We start from the raw sequence: 17,943 nt of genomic DNA on the forward strand, positions 1-17,943 counted from the left end.
GTGGTGAATGAAAATAAATATTAAATTTTGGGCAATTGAAAGTCAACCCTAGAAAGTCAAGGATTAGGTTTGTTCTTTCCCACCGCGTAATAGAAATATATTTAATATTGAATTTTGGACTGGATTTTGGTAAATGGCGTTGGACCATACCGCTCCGTTCAATTTTGTTTGGGATTGTGAATAGAAATTTTTCTTTTTTTAAAAAAAAAAATCATTTTTTGAAAAAACATAAGTGAGATTACTATAATTTTGATTTTGTAAGAGAATAAATTTAACAATTATTAAATTCAATGCTTTATATTTAAATTATAAAAAAAATATATTTAATTTAATAAGAAGTTTTGGCTTGAAATTAAAAAAAGGGTACTAAACTAATCAAAAAGAATGAGTCTTAAACGAAGGTAGCATTTTAATTTCGTCTCTACTTTTTATCCCTTTCCTCAAGTTGCACAAATATATGGTGATCTTGCTTATAATGATGACCACACAATAAATGAAATGTATTCATGTGTAATTACAAAAGAATAGTCAAAGCTCTTGATTCAAAGGATCCTTGACCTACCTGCTATGAAATCAAATAGAAGGCAATGACTTCATGAATGTCAACGCCATTATGAATGGTCATGATAATAACTCACTTGCCTATAGGGATTATATTTATATCACCTCAAGCTTTCCCATTGATGAAATTTAACTGTAGTTTGTACGCCAGAATTCTCTTCTGCTCTACAGATTACTCTTAGTGGTCACACCTCATTGATTCAATATGAAGCAGATGATGCAGCAAATGCATATACACTTTCTGTTTATCCATTGACTTGACTGCCATGAATTGTTAGCTATAAATAATTAACTACTCTTGGTCTAATTGGATATTAATTTAACATTTCTGTAAAGATAAGATACAGCCAGATGAGAAAAAGCTTCAACTTTCTTTTCTCACGCCATTTCATAAGATGATTGTATTCATCTCCAAGATTCAGAATACAGTGCATCATGGGAATTTCAAGATTAGCTATAATCAAATGTCTAAATTGATAATGAGCCAAAAATACAATGCTTGGAGGTCCAAAACTTTCCAACAAGGAAAAAAGTTCCACGACAAACAACAATTTTTTCATACACATACAAAACATGCAAATGAGCTATAGAAACCTTACTAGTCCAATGATAGAACTGGGAGACCTTAGGAAGCCATAACTGCATGTCGCTTCTGCTGAAGAAATGCTTCATAAAGCTCTTTATAACCACTCCTATAATGATCCAAGGAGAAACAAAGCTGCCTTATTGCTTCCCTTTTCTCCTCAGCACCAGCAGAAAGCTCACCCTTCTGCTTGTCCACCTCCTTCTCTAACTCCGCTGCTCTCAATCTTAGCTCATGGACTAGCTTCTGCACACTTTCAGACCCAGCAATGAGTTCCAAATTTTCCATATGCATGTGCCGAAGGTGCTCCTCCATTTGTCCAATTTGATTTTCTCGTGAGCTCAAATCTGCAACAAGTGTGTTTACCTTAGCATTCATCCCATCTTTCTCTGCCATAAGCATATCATACTTGAATTTAAGATTGTCAAGGTTTTTATTTAGAATTTCTACATGCCCACTTCTGTCACCAACTTCTGCCTTCAACTGACTGATCTCTGCTTCCAATCCCATCCTGTGGGTGTCATGTAAAAGTTGCAATTCCATTTTCTCAGTTTGGAATTGCCTTAATTTATCCTCCATGGTTTTTCCTTGTAATTCCAGTTCTCTGAGCCTTACCTCCAACAAGTTCTCTCTCTCTGACAAACTAGATATCTTTGACTGCATATGTGATTTTTCAATCAAGAAATTCTCCCCGGCATTAAGTACTTTAAGTTTTAATGCTTTGATCTCATCATCGCGATCAGATAAATCATTTACACACTGGACAATCCTCTCCTGCAAGTCTAGAACTTGATTACTCTCTGAATCAAGCATGGCCTTCAACATGATTTTTTCATCTTGAGCCAATTTCAGCTGACCTTGCAATTCATGTTTATCATCAACTGCTTGTTTTTGCAGTGCCATTACTCTTCTTCTTTCCTCTTCAAGATCAGCCTCCCTCATTTTGACATCTCTATCTGCTGATTCAAGCTGAGCCTGTAAAGTTTCTGCTAGTATCATAAAATGTTTACTCTTTGCAAGCTCGTTTTTCAACTCAGTGACTTCCTCTTCTGAGAGCTGCAATTTTAGCTTTAAAACTCTTAACTCTTCCTCGTACCTGATAACCTTGCTGCGCAATTCTTCATAATTTTCATTTTCTTCCACATTCAACACACCATCTCGATTTTCTTCCACATCCATCTTGAGCTTCTTTGGAAGACCAGTTCCCAACTCAATCTTCTGATGCTGGCCCTTATGATCAGTGCTTATGGGGAGGCTATAGTAGGCATTTCCAGAGGAGTTGAAAGATTCTGATTCAGAGTCTGATGATGATGATGATGAGTCAGAGCCACCAGAGCTCACAGATGCAACTCGACCAGACTTGAGTGATCCCAGTTTTTGATCAGGAGTTAGCATTGGTGTGTCAGGGGCATTGCCAGCACCCTGCATTTGGAACTCTGATGGTATACTTTTGTATAATTCCACATTCAAATGGTCATAGCGCTCAGCCAATGATCGATACAAACAATAGAATTTCTCAATTTCATCAATCAAATCTGGCCTAGTCTGTTTACACATTTCAGCTTTCTTTGCTAGAGATGCACCATCCTGTTCAATCATTTTCAGTACTAGGTTGACACCTTGGTCCATCCCTGTCATCAACCAGTTCATTATCATTAACTCGACACTGAGTCACAGTATAAAGAAATGAGACTTATACAATGAAAGAATATAAGACACACAATCATTTAAAAATGATATTCTTAATGAGAATCATTCCTTTGATTGCAACTAATTAAGTCTCAAATTATTGCAAGAGAGATTTTAATGCAGCTGTTTATCTTTGAGAATTTCTGCAGATATTTACACCAATAGTAATATGAAATAGAGGATTATTTTCAGCCATATGGAGTTATATAAACTGGACCAAACAAAATTTTATAGCTAAAACAATAATGATAGACAAAGATCTGAAATAATTGAAACAGACCAGCGAACTCTTTTCCTTGCTTCACAGTGATTTGTGTAAAAAAAGAAGAGAGAGAAGGTAATCATCATCTATTTTCATTAAATTGTTAGAAGAAAGGTCACAGAATTTTTCAGGACAAATGCTATATTATGAAAACAGGATCCCAGATCAACAACCAAAAAAAAGGTAAAAAATAGTCCAACTTGCTAGCTCATTCAATTTAACAATAACACCTGCAATCAAACAATAAAATCAAATCTGTGTCAACTTTTACTAAAACTCATTATCAAAAGCTCCTGGTTTTAGTTAGCAAGAAATGCACCCATCCAAATTACATACTTTTTTTTCTGGTCTCTCTATTCATTACTTAGATTTTGCTGATTTTGAAGGGCCAAGTGAACAATTACATCTGAATTCTGAACAGCAAGGGATCTACACTTGAGCATCCCAATTTCCCAACAGATTCAGGGTGTCAATTCCTTTAATGGGTATTCTCATATCATCATCTTAGCAAAACATTAGAATCATGAACATGAAACAACAATTGAATATAGCCTAACAATATTCTCAAAGCAAAAGTTGGGAAATTGTTAAAACATATACAGCAATAAAATTAGATGATGAGAGGAAAAAATGCCGCTCACTGACCTGAGAAAGCAGATGTATATCACAGAGGAACTGAAATTGGACTCAAAAGGGGAAAATGAAAAGAGGGTTTTAGGGGAATGGGGCTGATTTACCAGAGTATTAGATCAAAACTCCAAAAGAGGGGGGTTTTGGGGGGAGAATGAAGACAATTAGGAAAGTATGAGAGAGGGAACAGAAATGCCAGCTAACCTCCACTCTTTTCATAGGCAGAGAGTTCACAAATTTGCCGCCTTTCCATACCTGAATTTCGACTGTAATTCACGGAAATGCCCTCAGTTTCAACTTTCAAATTTCGCTATCCTTATCTAGTGCAGATTTTCTGCCTGTAACAGTGACCGCCGGCCGCCACTTGTCCAGATCCCAATGGCTGGTGGGCCTAAACTAATTCAGAAAATTCCCTACTATGCAGAGGGCTATGCAATTCAGTAAATAAATAAGTAATTGTAACACTAGGTAAAATATTTAAAAAATCAATTATTTGTTTATTCAATATTATCATTTAAATTATTATTAAATTTCAATTAAATTAAAACTCAGAATTTCATAATCACTGTAACTACGTTATTGAATTAAAATTTATCTAATAATATTTAATTTAATGAAGGGCTAAGTACCAAAAATATGACTTTGGTTGAGGGCTGTTTGGTAAATTACTAAAACCCAATGATTGCGCTTGAAATACCGAGCATTGCCCGATATATTCAGGCGGGACAGTGGAGAATTTGAAATATGTCCGGAAATTTGGTCATTATGTGGGGCCCAAATTCTTTTCTTTTAATTAATTATTTTTATCCTTAGGCACTTGACTTTATAATAATATTAGTATAATATTATAATATATTTATTTTCATTATAATTCATATAAATTTGGAGAATTAAGCAAACACATTGCATAAAAAACTAGGGAGAAAAAAAAAATTTTGTTAAACAATTCCTTTTTAAAAAAATCAAAAGTGTTATTTTAATTCACACTTAATTGGATTACAACTTAAAATGAATTATCAGCTAGCGTTTAGTATGAGTAATTTAATACTCTTATTCCTTAAACAAGATTGATCTTCATAGATTAAAAAAAAATGCTCATTGAGAGTACTTCACTCCTTAGTTGAATTAAAAATACTTATAAAACATAAATAAAAAAAAAAAAAACTCAAAATGAATTATGAGTATTTGAAGCTTATCATAAAGGATTCTTTTTATGTTTTGAAGATATATTTTTTCCGGACAATGTTTTTAACAAAAAGGTGCGAAATTAGGAAAGGTGGCAAGTGATGTCCGCATTTTATATGAGCATCCGCGTACCTTTTAGTGGCCAAAGTTGGCAAAAAGTTGCCCAACTGGGGACTATATTGGATTAACCCCTTTTAGAGGATATCGCATCCCTATAGATCATTGTAATAATTAAATGCAACTTAAATAATTATCAAATCACACTGTCCCTTCCTCTTGACTTGCTGTGAACGATGGCCTTCTGTTCAACCTTCTGTGCATGGTTGGCTTCCACTTAATGTGGCCTCCCTTACCTCCTCTTGTAATTCACCCATTTTTCTTGCTTTTCTTGAACATTATTTAAATTGCATATATGACTAGTAGAGGGTCAGCCTTCCCTAGCCAAATCTTTTTAAAATTTATATTATATTGTTGACTCCGAAAAACCCAAATCAATATAATAATGGAAGGCATATATAGCATTGGACACCCTATGAATGTGTGTGATCAATTTAATTAACAAGTCATTTACTCATTAAAGAGTTTAAAAACCAAAAGACAGATTAATGTATTGGTAATCTCTTTTTCCACTCAAACTGGAATGGAAGGTGTAGTTTGTCTTTCACAAGTAGTTCACCTATCTATTAATTAACATGCTTAATTGTTTGGCTTTTAGTGCTTATCAGTTTCTTAATTGGAAATACAATAATTTCCCAGACAACATTACTCTACTTCAAGTACACCCTTATTTCTCTTCACTTAATTGATTCTTTCATCTGTGATAAATCTAGGAATAGTTTTTGGTTTTTTCTTTGATAGCTCAATTTCTGTAAAATACAGTGAAAAATCTGTAAAATTAATATTATATATCAGAACACCATGAGCTGCAAATTCACAAATTGTTGCTGTTGAAACTCTTTCTTCTTCTATTCTACCTTTGGAATAAACAAAAAAAAAATAAAAAAAATTCTCTTTCTTCTCCCTCTCCCTTTGCCCATCACATTTTCTCAGTAAAACTAACCTTTCCAAGTTACCTAGCATGGAAAATTCAATTCCTACTTCTTCTCAACTATCCAAATCTTATTGAGTTTGATGTCCTTTCCAAATAATTAATTCTCAATTCCAAATATATGCCTAGAAAGATCAAATGTTACTCTCATGGTTGCTATCCTCCCCTACTGAAGAAATCTTTCCCTATATATCATTAGCCTATATGCGTATCCTCCTCTTATGAGGTTTGGCAAGCTTCTGCAAGTGCCTTCAGTTCTATATCTCAGAATCGTTAATGGCAATTACTCGTTGAATTTTAGAAACTCAAAAAGAACGATATGACTGTATCCCAAACGTTTGCTGTCAGCAGGGCTATATCCCCTGCTGAATATTTAAAACCAGTTAACATCTGCATATCTTATCTAAGATAGAAGCACCCAATACCCCCAACATGCACATAATTGACAATTGTATTATTAGGATGAAGAATACAAACTAGCCCAACTGAGTGGAATGCTTAAAGTCCTCACCATGTGAAAACAACACCTCACCCCACTTGCAATGGATACATTTGAGTGTATTTTGTTAATACAGTAAATGCATATATACATATCCTACATACTACATGGACTATAATATATTGTAGTAACACAGCTTAGTTAATTAGATTTAGCAATTACTCGTATCCTTCAAGATTTTGACACATTCAAGGGCTCACTTTCCAATTGCTGCCAGCGCCAGCTACCCCACAGGGTACGTATATGTAGCTGTAGGCTTTTGCAGCTGAAGCTTAATCTCACATATATGCAGAGAAAAATATTAACAACCCATGTTCTTGGAGGCTCAAACACAAGCAAATATTCTAAACAATAAATTAAATAGGTTAATTTTCCCTGCAACTGCTTGAATTTAATCATACTTGGAATTTACAACTTTTGTTGTTGTTGCTTCTGATGTATTAATGTATATGGCCTTAATAAAATGAGGATATTGCCAGCCTGCAATGTGTTTATGAATTAAAAATACACCAATATTCCAGACAAATGCACTTTTCATATCATTATTTAATTATTCTAATCCACCAAAATAAAAAAAAAACCCAATAATATAAAAAAATTCTTGCTCTTGTGTTGAATGACAAATCCCTATTTCCAAAGATAAATACATTATCTTTTTTAATTAATTAACCACAGGTCCGGATGCCATAGCATATCAGTACAGTACAGCACATGCAATGCTCCCCCAAAGTGAGATGCAATATGTTGCCTTGTGGGGGTGATGGAAAAATTTGAACCATTGATATTCAAAGTAAGGTATATAAGTACATATATATCATGTGAAAAAAAAAATCTCTTCAATAGTACTATGTAGGGATTAGTATGAAATCAATCTAAACATCCAATGATGATTAGATAAAGGCAAACATCATTACTCTCTCTCTTTCTCTCTCTCTCTCTCTATGACTATTACAACCATAAATATAAATGCCTGAACTCTTTCTATTGTTTCTACCTATACGTACAAGTTGAATAATTTGTCAAGAACTCAGTGATTGATTTTCAGTAGTAACAAAGAAAAAGGCCGCAGATGGTAGAGGAGGCGATTAACACGAGGGTGGAAAATACAGCCTTGTCATCGAAGCCACACTTCGTGTTGGTGCATGGAATTGGTGGAGGGAGCTGGTGTTGGTACAAAATCCGGTGCCTCATGGAGGACTCAGGCTATAAAGTCTCTTGCGTTGACCTCAAAGGTGCAGGCATCGATCAAGCAGATGCCAATTCTATCCTTAATTTTGATGATTACAATAAGCCTCTGATGGACTTCATATCTTCCTTGCCTGATAATGAGCAGGTCTTTACACTTCACTTCTTTATAGCGGTATTCTTGATATATTTATATATGATTATTAACCCCTTAATTCATCTTTACAGGTCATACTGGTGGGGCACAGCGCTGGAGGGTTAAGCATAACGCAGGCAACTCACAAGTTGGCAAAGAAAATCCGTCTAGCAGTGTATTTGGCAGCCACCATGCTCAAGTTGGGTTTCTGGACGGATCAAGATATCCAAGATGTGATTTTCCTTTTATTCTAGTTAATTTTCCTATTTCTTATAGTTTTGGAGTAATGGAGGTTCTTCTTTTCTCAGTATCAGTTCTGTTCTTTGCTGGGGGATGGTAGCCAAATATCTTCATCAAGCATTTGATGGTTTGTTAGGCATTAGCCATTGGAGTTCAATGTGCATATACGTTACTGTTCCATATGAAAGCAAGTTAGAATATAGTCATTGGCTGTATTACTATATATATATGTAGGGAGAAGAGTGATTATTCAGAAATATTGCATCAGCACACCCACTTAACACTACAAGCTATACTTATGGTTTTTGTTAGATTCAGGACCAGGGCTAGCTAACAGATAAGCTTTCTTTTTCTTTTTTTTTTAATTCCACTCCATAAGGTGGTATTATGTATGGATTAATTTTCGTACTTTCTGATTTAGTGAAGACAAATCTTTCAAACAAAAATTGAAAAATTTACAAAAAAGAATAATAGTTAATTCCATATATACATATATATCAAGAAATTGCAGAAGAATTCTAGCATTTATTGATTTATTTTTTTAATGGGATTAGTATCTCTATATTCTATAAGGGTTTAGTCATTTGAATATATCATCTGCCATCTCTAGCTCTATGCATAGACTATAGAGTAGTTTCATTTCATCACTGTCCTTTTTCTTCTGTTCCTTTCCAAGGAAAATGGGATTAATCGACAAATTAAGTGGTTGCAGTCATCTTTTCACCTTTTTCACGAAACTAGCACCCTTTTTTGGGAGTTGAAGACTGATGATTGAGATAAGCAAGGGGAATGAATTAAAGTGATGCCTAATTAGTTCTGTATGTGGAAATTGACAGGGAGTTCCTGACCTATCCTCATTTGGTAACGTGTATGAGCTAGGATTTGGATTGGGATGTGATCACCCTCCTACCAGTGCCATTGTCAAGAAAGAATTCCAACGCCAAATCATCTATCAAATGAGCCCTCAAGAGGTATAGGATGAATATATTTTAATTAAATTTCATTTATTATCAGTATTTAATATATAATATATGAATTTTTTCACATATTTTATATATAATTTTCATTATATATATCATATCTTAAATAATGAAAGAGGTAATTTCTCTCACTAAAAGCTAGAGCGAGAATCTCCAGCAACCTCAACTTTTTATTATTGATAGCCCGTGTCAAATGATATGACGTGTACGTGTATGCTCCCTCACAACCCTCCCTTCCTTTTTTTTCTTTTTTTTTTTTTTTCTTGAAATATATGCATTTTGTTTATGGGTATCAGTAGACAGTGATTGATGCTAGCATTTCTCATGTATAAATATATAAGCAGGATTCAACCCTAGCTTCGATGCTTTTGAGGCCAGGACCTATCCTAGCATTACAAAGAGCCCAGTTCAAGGAGGAGGATGATAACAATGGCATAGATACGGTGAGGCATGTATACATAAAGACAATGCATGATCATGTCATCAAACCTCAGCAACAAGAGGCAATGATAAAGAGGTGGCCTCCATCCGAGGTTTTTGTTTTGGAGAGCGATCACAGCCCATTTTTTTCCTCCCCATTTGTGCTGTTTGGCTTGCTTGTAAAGGCAGCAGCTTCTGTGGGATATATATAGGAGATGACAGAATCAGAATAAGGTTCTTGTTTTTGTTGGTGATTGAATAAAACCATGCATCTCCAAATGTGATGTAACCACTACTATTATTATTGCTATTCTGTCTTCCATATATTCTACATGGCTTGATTTTTAGGCTTGTGGTTCCTAAATTTTTATCTTATTTTCTAATGCCAAATAATATATTTGAACATTTCAAAGCCAAACACCATGAGCCCAACACAACACAATTCGGCGAGTGTAGCTAACGCCACTCACATCATGGAGAAGCCAAGGACTGGCGCCCAATGGAAGAAGCTCCAATTAACCAACCCTTTTATTATTCTTCTGATTAGAATAATACTTAAATACTAATACTTAATTAATATTTCAACTAATGATTGATTAAAATTAAAAGAACAGTCGTGTGGTTGCGTGAAGGAAAAGCAGGCGCGTGATCCATTATCTGGCCAACCCCAAACGCCAAGTCGCCGCATCCCTTTAATTTACTATAGAAGGCTGGTATTAGCCAATAGAAAATTGACACGCAAGCGACACGGTCAGCATCAAAGAATCAAATCCTGAGAAGTTATTCCCGTTAACTACTCAAATAAGCGTAGCATATATAAAGAAGCGATCGCAAAACTTATAAATTTCACACCAAAAGCTTTTCTTCTCCATTGTCTTTCTCTGCATTCTTCAAAGGTTACGCGAATCTCTTTTCCTTCTCTCTGTCTTCCCTTTATTTTCCTTCGCTTTCGCCTGTCATAAATTTCACTTTTTTTTTTCAATAACTATGTATCATTGAATGCTGTGAGTTTAATTTGTTTTTGGGTTTCTGATTTTATTTAATTTTTTGTTTTCGGGTTCTGATTTGTTTTATGGAATTCGCTTCCAGATCATAATGCTATTTTCAATTCTTATCTTTTGATGGATTTGCGTAATAAAGGCTTTTTTTTAATGTTGATCTGATACTTGTTATTGATATCATAGAGGAAATACAAAAGTAAGAAACATAGACCAAATCTCAAATTGAGTTCTTTGATTTGTGCTTTTAGCCTTGACTATCATAAGGGAAATAAAGAAATTAGAAGCATAGAACAAATCTTAAATTGGGTTCTTTGATTCGTGCTTGTAGCCTTGACTATCATAAAGGAAATGAAGAAATTAGAACCATAGAACAAATCTTAATTTGGGTTCTTTGGTTCGTGCTTGTAGCGGGTACTATCATAAAGGAAATAAAGAAGATAGAAACATAGAAGAAATCTTAAATTAGGTTCTTTGATTTGTGCTTCTAGTCGGTACTGACTATATGTTTCCTTCAACTGCAGATATCTTCATGAGTTCAAACTGTGCTGCTGCATCCACTGTTTCCTGTAAATCGGGAAACAAGAACGACTTCTTTTTCTGGATTTTGGTTTGCTTACTCCCAACTTTCCTTGGAACTCCTGTTGCATTCGAAAACTTTCTCTTGTTTAAGGCCATTGTCAGGTCTCCCTCTTCATCCGTTTGCATCTCTGCTTTTTTTGGAGAGATCAACCTATAGAATCCCAGGTTCTTTTTCCCCTCTTTTCAAGATACGTTGTCCTCATTTGATATAGCCAACATGGTTTTCTCTAAATTGTCTAGGCCCTTCCCGAAACACTTGCTTCTTCCAGTGAAACCACCTGATGCTCTTCCCTCTGATTATGCTGAGTTTGATTTTTCCGATGTATTTGGTCCTGCAACTTGTCAAGCCTCACCGCAAGTTTCTTTTGAAAACTCTAAAAATTTGGTTGTTGGTTCAGATGCTAGTGGATCACTTTATAAGGACCCCGCTGTCATCTGTAGTCGGTCCCATTCCTTGGTGGGCCCCTCAAGTCATGTTAATCATCAGTTGAAGCTCAGCAAACTCACATTGTGTGACCCGGACGAAGATTCCTTGGAACTCATAAAGCCAGTTACTGAAGAATCAGGAAAAGAACTTACTAAACCTTGCACTGCTGTGGGGCTCGAAGATTTTGAAGTTCTAAGGGTTGTTGGCCGAGGTGCTTTTGCAAAGGTGTATCAAGTGAGGAGGATTGGTACTTCAGAAATATATGCGATGAAGGTCATGAGGAAAGATAAGATAATGGAGAAAAATCATGCTGAATACATGAAATCTGAGAGAGACATATTAACAAAAGTGGATCATCCCTTCATCGTGCAGCTTAGATATTCATTCCAAGTAATAAATTAACTTTTGCTTTTTTCTTTAAAATTTACCTATTTTTGGTGCTTTGTGGTGGAAGTTAATTATTGTGACTAAGTTGAATATTTTGGTTTCATTATTATTATTATTATTATTATTATTATTATTATTATTATTATTATTATTATTATTATCTTCTTTGCATTTTTCATGCCATGTACAGGATTAATTTACAAATTTTTCTGTTTGCAGACCAAATATAGACTCTACCTCGTGCTTGATTTTGTTAATGGAGGTCATCTTTTCTATCAGCTCTACCGCCAAGGCTTGTTCAGGTATATATTAGTGTCTTAAGTGCTTTCTATGGCTTTGCTGTGAAACCTTGGATCTTAAGTTATTTGAAAGTTTCCATTTTTTATTCTTTCAGAGAGGATTTGGCACGTATATATACTGCTCAGATTGTTTCTGCTGTCTCTCACCTCCATGCAAATGGCATAATGCATAGGGATCTCAAACCTGAAAATGTTCTTCTAGATGCAGATGGGCATGTATGATTCTACAACTTGCAGTCTTTTTTTTTTTTTTAAATTCATATGTGCAGCTTTATTTTAGTTAATTGGACTGAGCTCTAAGCTGACCTAGTGTTTGGTGTTATCATTGTGCTTAATAACAGGTGAAGTTGACAGATTTTGGGCTGGCAAAGCAGTTTGATGAAAATACAAGGTCAAACTCCTTGTGTGGAACTTTAGAATTTATGTCCCCTGAAATCATTCTTGGGAAAGGCCATGATAAGGCTGCAGATTGGTGGAGTGTTGGAATCCTTTTGTATGAAATGCTTACGGGAAAGGTTAGTCTTCATTGTTGGATCTGCAATTCTTTAAGTTCTTAGTTGAAATTCATGTCCATTGATTTTTCCATGTCCTGCATATTCATTTATTTTGGATGAAAGTTTATTTCATTTAAGGAGTGAATTTTCAATTTTTCACATCATTTTTTTCCCATTGGAAAATTTTTTTTGAATTAGTGCACTGACAATTAGTGAAAAATAAAAATTGTAGCAAAATGAATCAAAATAAGATATTCTTTAATTTTTTACATTGTTTTTGTAGTCTGGTTCATTATGTGAAAGTACAGGGCAAACTTTTGGGTGGATTCTAATGCACATCTACCTTTGCCCATGTTATGATGATACCTTGGTGGAACAGATATTATTTTTCCTTGTAAAGAAGATGTCAATTGTAATTCTAAACAGAAATAGCAATTATGACAATGTTCTATGACATGGTTCAAGAAGAAGTGGTATGCAATTTATACATTATGTTATGGCACTTCTATTTACATTAGGATTGTCATATGAAAAATGGTGGTATTGATTGGAAGGACCACTTTAGTTTTTCATCCTCTTGTAAGTTGTTTAATTCCTTGGTTATTATAAGTAACACAAGCATCAAGTAATAATGTGGTTTAACAAGCTAGCAAGTGCTATCTAGTATGAAAAACTTTGTGGAAAATGATTGTGAAGATGTTTTCAACCTTTTAAATCACTTGGAAACCCACAAATTAACAGCTAAAAGAAAAGCAAATTTTTTGTGTCCTTAGATTGCTTTCAATAACCATTGTCATCTAAAGAATTGTGATAGGCTGCGTAATTTTTAAATTTATTGTTGCTGGTTTTGCAGCCACCTTTTACTGGAAATAGACAAAAAATTCAACAGAAGATTATAAAGGATAAGATTAAGCTCCCATCGTTTTTGTCAAGCGAAGCACATTCGCTCTTGAAAGCGGTAAATTTGTTTCTCCTCTTGCTTTTGCTTTCATGTCATTGTGAAACTCCAAAACACAATATCCAATGTTCTTATTGCAGTAAATTTGGCTATATTGAGAGATTTTGTAGACTGAACGGAAAACAAGCTAATTTTGCTAAAGAAAATGAAAAAGATACGATGAAAGCTTGTCTCTTGCTTATTGTAGTACCGCCATGAATACTTCGGATATTTTGTTTGCTTTTATTCTGTTGAAAGTCATAAACAAGACGGTGTATTTTCTTGTTATCAGCTTAGTACAAGTGCCCCCCCTTCCCTAAAGATAAAATTATCTAAACATTATCTAGTTGGCATAAGGTAGGATTTAGAATCTAGTAATTACCCATGTAGGCACCTATGTGTGCTTCTGTGGTAATAAGGACCTTCAACACTTCATTTGTCGATCATATGAATGCCCTGAAATGGAATCCCTGTTATCCGAAGTATTGTTCTTGCTATAGGCTAATGCAGCAAAGAAGGCATGGTGTTTCATATTCTGTTGCGTACTTATTTTACTGTGCGAGTACTTCTATTAGTTAGGAACTGAAAACAAAAGGTGTATTTTTTCTTTTTCAGCTGCTGCAGAAAGAACCAAGCAAGCGCCTTGGTTGTGGACCAGGTGGAAGCGAGGAGATAAAATCTCACAAGTGGTTCAAGTCAATCCACTGGAAGAAATTGGAGGCAAGGAAAATCAGGCCAAGCTTTCTCCCAGAGGTTGCAGGTAACCTTTGTGTTGCCAATTTTGAGGAGTGCTGGACCAACATGCCAATCCTGGATTCTCCAGCTACTACTCCAAAATCCAATGAAAATCCGTTCAAGGGGTTCACTTATGTAAGGCCTGGATCGTTTCTTCAGACTCCGCCTTAGAAGTACAAGCTTAGAAAGCTTGGATAATTGCCTATCAAACCCACTGCCGAGTTAGGGCAGATGGTTGAATAGACAGAATTGCCTTTGTTTTTTACTTGATGAGCTAGCTAGAGAACAGATATATCCCGTAGTCTTTGAACGCAACTTTTCTATAAAAAATGAAGTGAAATAAAGGAAATTATTAAGCAGTAAAATTTGCACTGAGGAGTGAGGACTCAAATTTCTGTTACAATTAATGATTTTTGACATTATCTTCCTAAAGTTATGACTCAGGACAGGCGCGGATGTGCTTATGAATTGTGTTGAAAATTCTTAACAAATTACATGCGACAAAAATGGGTAAGAGGAAAGAAAGATGGACGTGCCTGCTGGGCACAAAAACAATGGCGACCTGGATTATTTATTTATTTATTATTTTTTTCTGAATTGTTAAGGGCACGGGGTGTGAAACCAATTGGGATTGGCAAGAAGATTGTCTTTAGCCAAGTCAATTTTGCTATTGGATTTGCAAGTGTAATGATAAGCACATAATTTTAAATTGTGTGTAAAAGATTTATATGATTTAATTTTAAATTTTATACAGTGACAAGATACAGGTAGCAAATTTTAATATCTCGGAACTCTCCAAATCCTATATATATATATATATATATATATATATATATATATCTTTTTTTTTTTTCAGATTTCACACTCTGTTGTAATAGGTAAAATGCTCATCTCCCACCGCAGATCTTATAATATGTCACACTGAAATCACATACGAGTACAAGCCACATCATAACAGGAGGAATAAACTAGTGTACAAAATTTTGTGTAGCATTAGAACATTTGGGCAATAACAGAATTCTGGAGGGATAGTAGCTGAAAAAATATTGTAACAGAGACATGCTGATGCCGTACCACATTACAATTACAAGTTTATTCCAAACTGCAAACATCGAAGAAAAGTGAAAAGCACACTCATGATTGTATTACTTTTGTTGTTTTTTGGTTGAGTAATTTTTTATGAATGCGTGCTTACAGTCCCTTCTGTGACAATCAAAAGTAGAGTCTCTTTTCCCATCCTTTATTTATATGTGTAAAGAGGAAGAAGAAATGGAACAAGTTGTTCTTATTGATGCATGCCTATAGTTTGTGATTGTGTCGAAAAGGAATCAGCACACCTAAGAATTAAATCATCTCAGTACGAGCATTGTAGTTTCTACCATTCTCATTTGCATGACCATCGAGTTCTTTGTCCTCTCCGGAGATTTCCTCAAGCGACCTGCCTTTTGTTTCTGGCACCAAGAAAGAGAAGAAAAACCCAATCAAGTTTACCACAGCAAGTCCAATGATTGCCTTCTTGATTTTCTTTGAATTTCCTTCTAATGTGTAGGTCTGTACAACAAATGCACCAATTATAGCTCCAGCTTTTCCTGCTGCTGCTGAGATACCATGGCATGTTGAGCGAAATCTTGCAGGGAAGAGCTCTGCTGGGACTATGAATGTTGTGCTGTTGGGTCCAAAGTTGGCAAAGAAGAGGGTAAGCCCATAGAGAACCACAAATAATGCGGGTTTGCCTTCACAGAAATCATGTTTGGAAGTTGGCCCACACTTGGATTTCTCTCCTCTAAGCTTCCCATACTGGATACCAAGAATTGCCATGCAAATCGACATGAGAAGGAAGCCACCAAGTTGGATTATGTACCTACCAATCTTGTCAATCAGGAAGACAGTGAACCAGTATCCAGGAACAGTTGCTAAGAGTGCGATTATGGTCATTGCTCTAGAGATTTGGTACATCTCTTCTAATGCATTCATTATCGAGGCCTTATATACCAGTCCACTCGCAGGGTAGATATCTTTCTGGGTTAACTGCAGACTGTAGAAGGCAATATCTAATAAGAACCAGGTGCTAGTTGTACCTAGAAGGTGAATCCCATGCCTCCTAAGGAACTCAGAAGAGAAGAATCCATATGAAGAGCTGTTGGGTTTCGCAGGAGGCTTGGAGCCTGTTTCTTCAACATATATGTCACTTTCAAGCACAGTCGCCATATCTGCAGCAGCCTTCTTGTGGTTTCCCTCAACCAAGGCAGTGTACCTGGCAGTTTCAGGCATTTTCATTCTCCAGTAAAAGGTTAAAGCTGCAGGGATTGCACCCAACATGAGCACAATCCGCCAAGCAAAATCTGCTTCAGGCTGAGTGGATAGTATGTGGTTTTCATTAAATTTAGGAGCTTTGAAAGCAACCATGAATATCTTGGATAGGATTGTGGAAACAGCTCCTGCAAACAGTATTCCCATTCCTTGCATTGCGAAGACAGCGGCTATGAAGGCTCCTCGGGTTTTCTGATTGGCATATTCTGACATGATTACGGCAGAGAGTGGATAGTCCCCTCCAATGCCAAAACCAAGCCAAAAGCGGAAGAAACAGAGAGTAGCTACAACACCTTTAGCTGTGCAGCCAAAGGAAAGGCCAGAAGCCAATGCACACCCCACCATTGTAACTAGAGTTATCCCATAAACTTTCTTCCTACCGAGCTTATCTCCAAGCCATCCAAAGAATAGTTGTCCTAATAGAGTTCCACACAAAGCAACTCCCGTTATGGAATTGTTTACGTTGTCCGGGAGCTTACCAGGGCCAGGCTTAGGCAGGGCAGGGTCATAGTAGTAGAGGCGGCCTATGAGCTTGGTGACAGTCGTGATGCAGAAGAGATCATAAGCATCAGTGAAGAATCCCATACCAGCAATAACGATCGCCTTGAAATGGTAGAATTGGGTCTTAGCATTGTCAAGGGCTAAGAAGATGGCTTTGGTCCCATCCGCCATAGCTGGAGCAACCTTTCGCAGCAGATGATTTGAGAAATGGGGATGTGCTGAGAATGCGAAGGGAGGAAGTCCATAATATAGAGGGATGACCAGCTCAGAGGTAGCGGAAAGTTGTTTGTCTTGGTTAAGAATTCGGAAGATTTGGTTTGATACACAAGAAATTCCCATAGTGAGTAACGAACTTGTTCAAAATGGCCGTTAAGATCAAGAGTGTGAATTGATATATGAAAGAAACAGGAAAAATACAAATGGATTAGATTATGGTTGTTGTTGCTTTACATTCTGCTCTTTCTTTGTCTATTTACCAAAAGAAGAGTTGTTTCTTTTGATTTTCTGGGATTTCTCCTATGTTTGATTGGATATTCTTTTTTAATAGAGCATATGCTCGCTTCCAATGGAAATAAATCCTTTAGGTTTCTTCACATACTTAACTTTTCCTCTTCCTTTTGTTTGATAGTTTTTTTTCTCAAGGAGTTGTTGCCAAGGATCGAAATCAAATAATACGTTGTGAAGTCTATATGCAACTGCCGAAGTTAAATCAGCATATATTTCATTCAGAGATGAAGAATCTACGCCAGTAGGATTTCTGACAGAATGCCTTTTGCTAACTAGGTATTTCGATTGGTTAATTCATCAATAAGTGCAGTAATTCTTCTTCATGTAGGAAGAAAAAAGGCTTGTTGA

At 35.8% G+C, this 17,943-nt stretch overlaps 4 protein-coding genes across 6 annotated transcripts; 2 read left to right on the plus strand and 2 right to left on the minus strand.

Annotated features, from left to right (window-relative positions):
* Positions 1 to 947: 947 nt before the first annotated feature.
* On the minus strand, positions 948 to 4,009 carry LOC110633914 (protein NETWORKED 4B). Of its 2 annotated transcripts, XM_021782739.2 has the most exons (2): positions 3,741 to 4,009; positions 948 to 2,775 (listed from the first exon to the last, which is right to left on the minus strand). In XM_021782739.2, exon 2 carries the CDS (start codon positions 2,771 to 2,773, stop codon positions 1,187 to 1,189), a length of 1,587 nt encoding a protein of 528 aa, XP_021638431.2. In that variant the 5' UTR covers positions 2,774 to 2,775; positions 3,741 to 4,009; the 3' UTR covers positions 948 to 1,186. The 2 variants fall into 2 exon arrangements, with proteins under 2 accessions (XP_021638431.2, XP_057989901.1); XM_058133918.1 differs by lacking the exon at positions 3,741 to 4,009 and having other exon boundaries at positions 948 to 2,809.
* Positions 4,010 to 7,352: 3,343 nt separating this feature from the next.
* Positions 7,353 to 9,752, plus strand: LOC110633938 (methylesterase 17-like). Its single transcript, XM_021782782.2, has 4 exons — positions 7,353 to 7,790; positions 7,871 to 8,011; positions 8,855 to 8,989; positions 9,343 to 9,752. Exons 1-4 carry the CDS (start codon positions 7,527 to 7,529, stop codon positions 9,628 to 9,630), a joined length of 828 nt encoding a protein of 275 aa, XP_021638474.1. The 5' UTR covers positions 7,353 to 7,526; the 3' UTR covers positions 9,631 to 9,752.
* A 432-nt stretch (positions 9,753 to 10,184) lies between these two features.
* LOC110633929 (serine/threonine-protein kinase AtPK2/AtPK19) lies at positions 10,185 to 14,642 on the plus strand. 2 transcript variants are annotated; one of them, XM_058133919.1, is made up of 7 exons: positions 10,185 to 10,314; positions 10,941 to 11,815; positions 12,032 to 12,114; positions 12,207 to 12,327; positions 12,453 to 12,626; positions 13,459 to 13,563; positions 14,158 to 14,642. In XM_058133919.1, the coding sequence occupies exons 2-7, from the start codon at positions 11,216 to 11,218 to the stop codon at positions 14,446 to 14,448; spliced, it is 1,374 nt and encodes a 457-aa protein (XP_057989902.1). In that variant the 5' UTR covers positions 10,185 to 10,314; positions 10,941 to 11,215; the 3' UTR covers positions 14,449 to 14,642. The 2 variants fall into 2 exon arrangements, with proteins under 2 accessions (XP_057989902.1, XP_021638465.2); XM_021782773.2 differs by lacking the exon at positions 10,185 to 10,314 and having other exon boundaries at positions 10,934 to 11,815.
* Positions 14,643 to 15,151: 509 nt separating this feature from the next.
* On the minus strand, positions 15,152 to 17,940 carry LOC110633928 (low affinity inorganic phosphate transporter 8-like). Its single transcript, XM_021782772.2, has one exon. It carries the CDS (start codon positions 17,425 to 17,427, stop codon positions 15,622 to 15,624), a length of 1,806 nt encoding a protein of 601 aa, XP_021638464.2. The 5' UTR covers positions 17,428 to 17,940; the 3' UTR covers positions 15,152 to 15,621.
* Between the last annotated feature and the right edge of the window lie 3 nt (positions 17,941 to 17,943).

Source organism: Hevea brasiliensis, chromosome 14 (assembly GCF_030052815.1).
Source record: "Hevea brasiliensis isolate MT/VB/25A 57/8 chromosome 14, ASM3005281v1, whole genome shotgun sequence".
Lineage (NCBI taxonomy): Eukaryota > Viridiplantae > Streptophyta > Magnoliopsida > Malpighiales > Euphorbiaceae > Hevea > Hevea brasiliensis.

What these genes read in the sequence shown, in the direction of transcription:
- LOC110633938 (XM_021782782.2), top strand. Translation starts at nt 7,527, where the DNA reads ATGGTAGAGGAGGCGATTAACACGAGGGTGGAAAATACAGCCTTGTCA. An exon ending in CCTTGCCTGATAATGAGCAG is followed by an intron (nt 7,791 to 7,870) that starts GTCTTTACACTT and finishes TCATCTTTACAG; the next exon opens with GTCATACTGGTGGGGCACAG. An exon ending in CGGATCAAGATATCCAAGAT is followed by an intron (nt 8,012 to 8,854) that starts GTGATTTTCCTT and finishes GGAAATTGACAG; the next exon opens with GGAGTTCCTGACCTATCCTC.
- LOC110633928 (XM_021782772.2), bottom strand. Translation starts at nt 17,427, where the DNA reads ATGGGAATTTCTTGTGTATCAAACCAAATCTTCCGAATTCTTAACCAA.
- LOC110633929 (XM_058133919.1), top strand. Translation starts at nt 11,216, where the DNA reads ATGGTTTTCTCTAAATTGTCTAGGCCCTTCCCGAAACACTTGCTTCTT. An exon ending in TTCTAGATGCAGATGGGCAT is followed by an intron (nt 12,328 to 12,452) that starts GTATGATTCTAC and finishes GCTTAATAACAG; the next exon opens with GTGAAGTTGACAGATTTTGG. An exon ending in CACATTCGCTCTTGAAAGCG is followed by an intron (nt 13,564 to 14,157) that starts GTAAATTTGTTT and finishes TTTCTTTTTCAG; the next exon opens with CTGCTGCAGAAAGAACCAAG.
- LOC110633914 (XM_058133918.1), bottom strand. Translation starts at nt 2,800, where the DNA reads ATGATAATGAACTGGTTGATGACAGGGATGGACCAAGGTGTCAACCTA.